Here is a 5,163-nt window from a genome sequence, read left to right as displayed (position 1 = left end):
TCAACTATATGTGACGGTCCTTTTAGATCCAAGTAATATGAAATCATGTTCGCTGTTGTAGAGTAGTTACATCCAATAATATTAAGACCGCTTAACTAATTACAAAATATTAACACGTTACAAAATATTACTACACGTGTGATAATAAATTTAATTATTCTTTCTTACTATACTGTTGTATTAATCACAACACTTCTTTTCCTACCTGAGCTTTTTTATATAGAAATTTCTTCTGTAGTTCAATATAACATGTCCCTGTAATTACAGCAGTATTTTTTCCTCGTAATTGCTTTGGGTTGATTCCCGCATCGATAATTGCTTCGTAAGAATGTTCCATTAATAGTCTCGATTCAGGAGAGAGTGTGTGGGCTTGAGTGAAAGATAAATCGAAGAAATTTTTATCAAATTTTTTCACATTGTTAACTGTTCCTATACGGCTTGAAATATCCGGAACAAAATCTAATGAATTATAAAATAAAGATGTTATGTATTTCATTCGTCTTTTAAAATATTTATTTTAAAATCCACATTTTCGGTATATAAATGTGTAATTATAATTATTATACGAGTAAAATATTTTTTTAAATAATTCGAGACATTTTGATAGAAAATGCAGTTTGTTTGAATATTCAGCCCGTTATTATTTAGTATTATTGATTTCTCTAAGTGTATATAAAAATGATGCGTAACAATTGTTAAATAATATATCACTTAAATTATAAGTTTCTTCTCTATTTTCTGTTTTTTTACCGTTAAATAATTGTGTATAGATATTACAGTTTTTCTATGTATTTTTTCTGTACAATAATTATAAGAAGATCGTTACGTTTTATTAGAATCCTAAAAATTTTATTTTTAATTACTGAACAAAAGCACTATAACTGTTCAGTAATCAATCAAAAGTTGCACTAAATTTTTACAAAAATAATGTAAAATTATAATAAAATTTTAAATATTAAAATTATCACCTTCTTTCCATCGATCATGATTTGCTTTAACAAGGTCAACTTTATTAAATAGATTTTCTCGTAACTTATTCATATTGTCTGAATCTGGAAATCTGCCGCTAATGCCAGAAATAATGATCTCTTCACCGGAGTCAATACCGTTCCATGATTTACATATTTTTTTATCATCCATCGTTTTAATTATTGTTTCAATCTATAAAAAGTTATGCGTATATATTATAATATATGTTTACTTATTTTTTATTATACACTGAACAACAAAATTAGCGCAACAGAAGTTTATCAAAATTTCACTCAACTTCAAATAATCGTAACTTTGCAAAAACTTTGTCGTATTGGAAAATTATTTTTTTCATTTTAAAGTTTGAAATCTCTTCAAAATCTTACGGATTTTGCGCATCTTGTGTATGTGTGTGTGTGTGTGTGTGTGTGTGTGTGTGTGTGTGTGTGTGTGTGTGTGTGTGTGTGTGTCGTGCGTGTCGTGCGTGTCGTGCGTGTGTGCGTATGTCGTGTGTTGGACAAACGAAATGAGAAAATATTGCCCGCAAGAAATCTTGAGTTTCGTGCTATATGCACTGTAATGCCATCTCCAGTTGCTATCTCCGTGCAATTTTTTCTTCCGTCCACACATGCAATGTAGTCTAGTAGAATTAGACTTTTTTAGGGAAAAAATTGGTAACTCAGGTTTGACTGTGCGTAAAGCACAATTAATATGTGTAGATTAAGATAGATACATTTGCCACTTGCAAAAAGCTGGGGGTTATTGAAAAATTACGGGTTGAAATAAGGGAAAAGTAATTTTTTGCTTGCGCCTCGTAAACTAAAAACGGAATTGAAAAAAGTTTCAAATAAAAGTTGTAGGTATTAAGTAAAACTATAATATTTGATTTATTAAGATCGATCGATTAGTTTGGTTGTAAAGTAGAAAAAAACCATAAAAAATGGCCATTTCTTAAATTATTAATTTTGAGTAATGTCAATTGTTTATACAAAACGCGCTCCACTAAAATTTAATTTATACATTTTTGAGATTATGCACAAACCCGAACCAAATTTTTTCTTTTCTTAAAAAGTTGTAGTATTATATATCGGTATTGCAAAATGTGTGCAATGCAATTAAGTGCCTCAAATAAACGTGTAACAAATAAGTCTAATTAACAATTAAATAATTTTTAAAATATTAACGCTATCAAAATGGGGTAAGATGCATTTAAAAGGTGCAATTTTTCTTTACATTAAAAAAAAAGAACATTGTCCTAGCTTAGAAGCCGAGATAATTTTGTTTTTTAATCACTGTTGCTACAGTTATGAATATTAAAAGCTGAAATTTGGACAGCGTTTTATTAAATAGTTAAAGTAATCTTTCCCAAAAGTTCAAAGCGATTCATGAAGATTGACCATTGTAAACGTGTTAACAAATGCATCAACTCGAGAACGGCAGCCGGCGATGCCGCGCGCGCGCGCGTCGTCTGCTAGCGCATGGCCAGGCGCCTGCGTACAAAATTGATCTGGCGCGTTCAAATTACTTCAATCATCAATATGTCGGGAACTAAGCGTCTAGAAAGACGATTTTTTTTTAACTGGGCTATCTCGACGAGACAAGACTAATGAGCTAAACTATTTTCTTATATCTCCTCAAATAAACATTCTAATTAATTTTTTCCTTTTTCAAATTATTTATTTAACGCGTTAAATATTTATAAATAATTTATTTACCTATGCGGCGTGTGCATATGTTCTAAGTTAATATAATTTAATTTTTTTATTAATTTTATTGCAAGGAACGTGTACTGTGTATTTTTTTTTATAATTAGTGCAATTAACCAACATTTAAATTAAAAAAAGAACTTTAATGCAATTAATAGTAATATATCTAAAACATTAAATTCTTTTTTAATTTAAATATTCGTTAATTGCACTAAATTATCCAAATTATTAATGCTAATGCTGGTGGTAACAGGCATAAGCAGACTAAAAGGGATAGGTAACTTTGATATGTTATAATCAGAGAGAAGATAGAATAAAGCGCGGGAGCCATTGGTAATCGTGTAAGTGGAAACATCAGACTATTAAAAAGAGATAGAAATTTAAGTAACTTGGCTGTCATTGTTTATTCGCGCATACGCATTCCACAGTTTTTGATATTTAGCTATGCAATTGTTTCCGTTACATATGTCACTTCAGTGACAGCTGTCAAATTTTGAAACATAGCCACAGAGAGAAGATACAATTTTATTATGCAATATGGTTTCGAATGTGCATAATATGCATTTTCAATTTTTAATATATAATTTTTAATATATATATTATGTTTTCACTGATAACAAAACATTTATTAGATTTTTAAAATCTGTATTCATTTTCTTTGACACATAACTTCACATTCATATAATTATAGACTCTTCTCTGCGCATGCGCTAAGACAAGGACAGCCAGATTACTTCAATTTTTGTCTCTTTCTAATTGCCTGATGCTTTTTTAGCTGGCTCCCGCGCTTTAGTCTATCTTCTCTCTGGTTATAACTTCGCCAAAAAAATCGTACAAATTTCAATTGTTTTTAATTTGCAGGGAAAAATATATATTTTACAATAATTCTTACAATAAAATTTACAAGAAAAATTTATTGCACCTCGTGGAGCGCGTCAAAGACTACGTTTACATGACACTCTTAAACAGGTTTAATAACATCGATACTTCTAGTGCTGGCCAATCATAACCATTCCATTCTTCCGAGAAAGGATGTAGTTGGCCAATTTTATGACTCCGATGTTGTTAAACCCGACGTGTAAACGTAATCAAAGTATAAAAATTTTTGAACACAATATACGTTTTTTATTTTGAAAACATGCCGAACAGGGAAAAGGAAAGGATCAAAATCTAATAAATGCTCTTTAAAGAAGAGACATCAAGCTTTAAAAAAAAAACTCTCCAATACGATAATAAGTTTTTGCAAAGTTACGATTATTTAAAGTTGAGTGAAATTTTGGTATAAATTTTTATTGCGGTAATTTTGTTGCTCAGTGTATATATTTATACTTTTTTTTTTCATACTGTACCTAGTTTTAACACTCACAATATCAGCGTGATAATGTTTAAGTCGTAAGCAAGAAGCTGACTCTGCTGTCACATTCTCAGGCTTCTATTTATATATATACGTCAAATCAAATATTTATTGTAATGTATGTTGATGTAATGTATATAAGGAGCCTAAAATGTAGATTTTCATAAATATGCAACTTCTCACACAGCACAAAGCACGTTCCAAAGCACGTTCCTTCCCAATGCACGTTCCTTTTGCATTTTTACAAGTGAGATTCAACTTAGTTTTTTCCTACAATTTGAGCAATTTCAAAACCGTGTGCTTTACTAATGTGAGTTTCGCATATTCACTTTAGAAGTGAAGTTATATATTAAAATAATTTTGTCATTAAAATATAAGCGTGATCACTTGCATGTTTCTTTAGATCACTGAGTAATGACGTCACTACCTGAGTATAAAATACTCACATTACTGAGTGCCTCAGTCTCACTTTCAGTAAGCAGCATAAATGTCAACTTGTAGTCGACGAAAATTCGCCAATTCAAAATGAGAGTTTTCTCACACAAAATAATAAAGAATTAAAGGTTAAAAATAAACTTTTATTACAATCAACAATTGACCCACATAGAAATAAAACCTCCAGTAGACGTCTAATGGACGTCTGCCATGGAAGTTTAAATTTCTAGTGGACGTCCATTAGACGTCCAATATAGAGCCATTAGAAATCCACAGTTCCGCACTGTGGACGTCTATTAAACCTTCAATAGAGGTCGTCAAAGAGGTCTATTAGACGTTGTGTGGATCATTAACAGAGGCTTCACGGAGCCTCGATGGATGACTTACGGACATTTCGTGGATCATTAATAGAGGCTTCACGGAGCCTCGATAGATGATTGACAAATTAAAAATTTAAAATAAAATTTTATTTTTTTTAAATTATTTTTATCCACAGTACATACTAAATTTAGGACAAATTTTTATTAATTAATTAAATTTAAATTATATTATTTTATTTTATTCTTACTTGCCTCTGGTTTTAAACCCGGGACCTTAGGATTACAAACCTTGTACTCTATCTGCTATGCCAATTTAACTCATTGATATGGGTACTTGTTATTGTCTACATATACATATATGTTATAAACTGACGCAATT

General features: G+C 30.4%; 1 protein-coding gene across 1 annotated transcript; it reads right to left on the bottom strand.

The window, feature by feature from the left end:
- Positions 1-5: 5 nt before the first annotated feature.
- Positions 6-4,292, bottom strand: LOC118648768 (fatty acid synthase-like; the record flags this gene model as incomplete). The annotated part of the gene is made up of 4 exons (XM_036295184.1): positions 4,025-4,292; positions 969-1,161; positions 206-459; positions 6-95 (listed from the first exon to the last, which is right to left on the bottom strand). Coding segments are annotated over exons 2-4 (516 nt in total), but the record flags the coding sequence as incomplete, so codon positions are not given.
- Between the last annotated feature and the right edge of the window lie 871 nt (positions 4,293-5,163).

The sequence above is a fragment of the Monomorium pharaonis genome, unplaced genomic scaffold (genome assembly GCF_013373865.1).
Source record: "Monomorium pharaonis isolate MP-MQ-018 unplaced genomic scaffold, ASM1337386v2 scaffold_677, whole genome shotgun sequence".
Lineage (NCBI taxonomy): Eukaryota > Metazoa > Arthropoda > Insecta > Hymenoptera > Formicidae > Monomorium > Monomorium pharaonis.
Note: the sequence above shows the minus strand (reverse complement) of the source record. Positions and strands in the feature narration are given on the sequence as shown.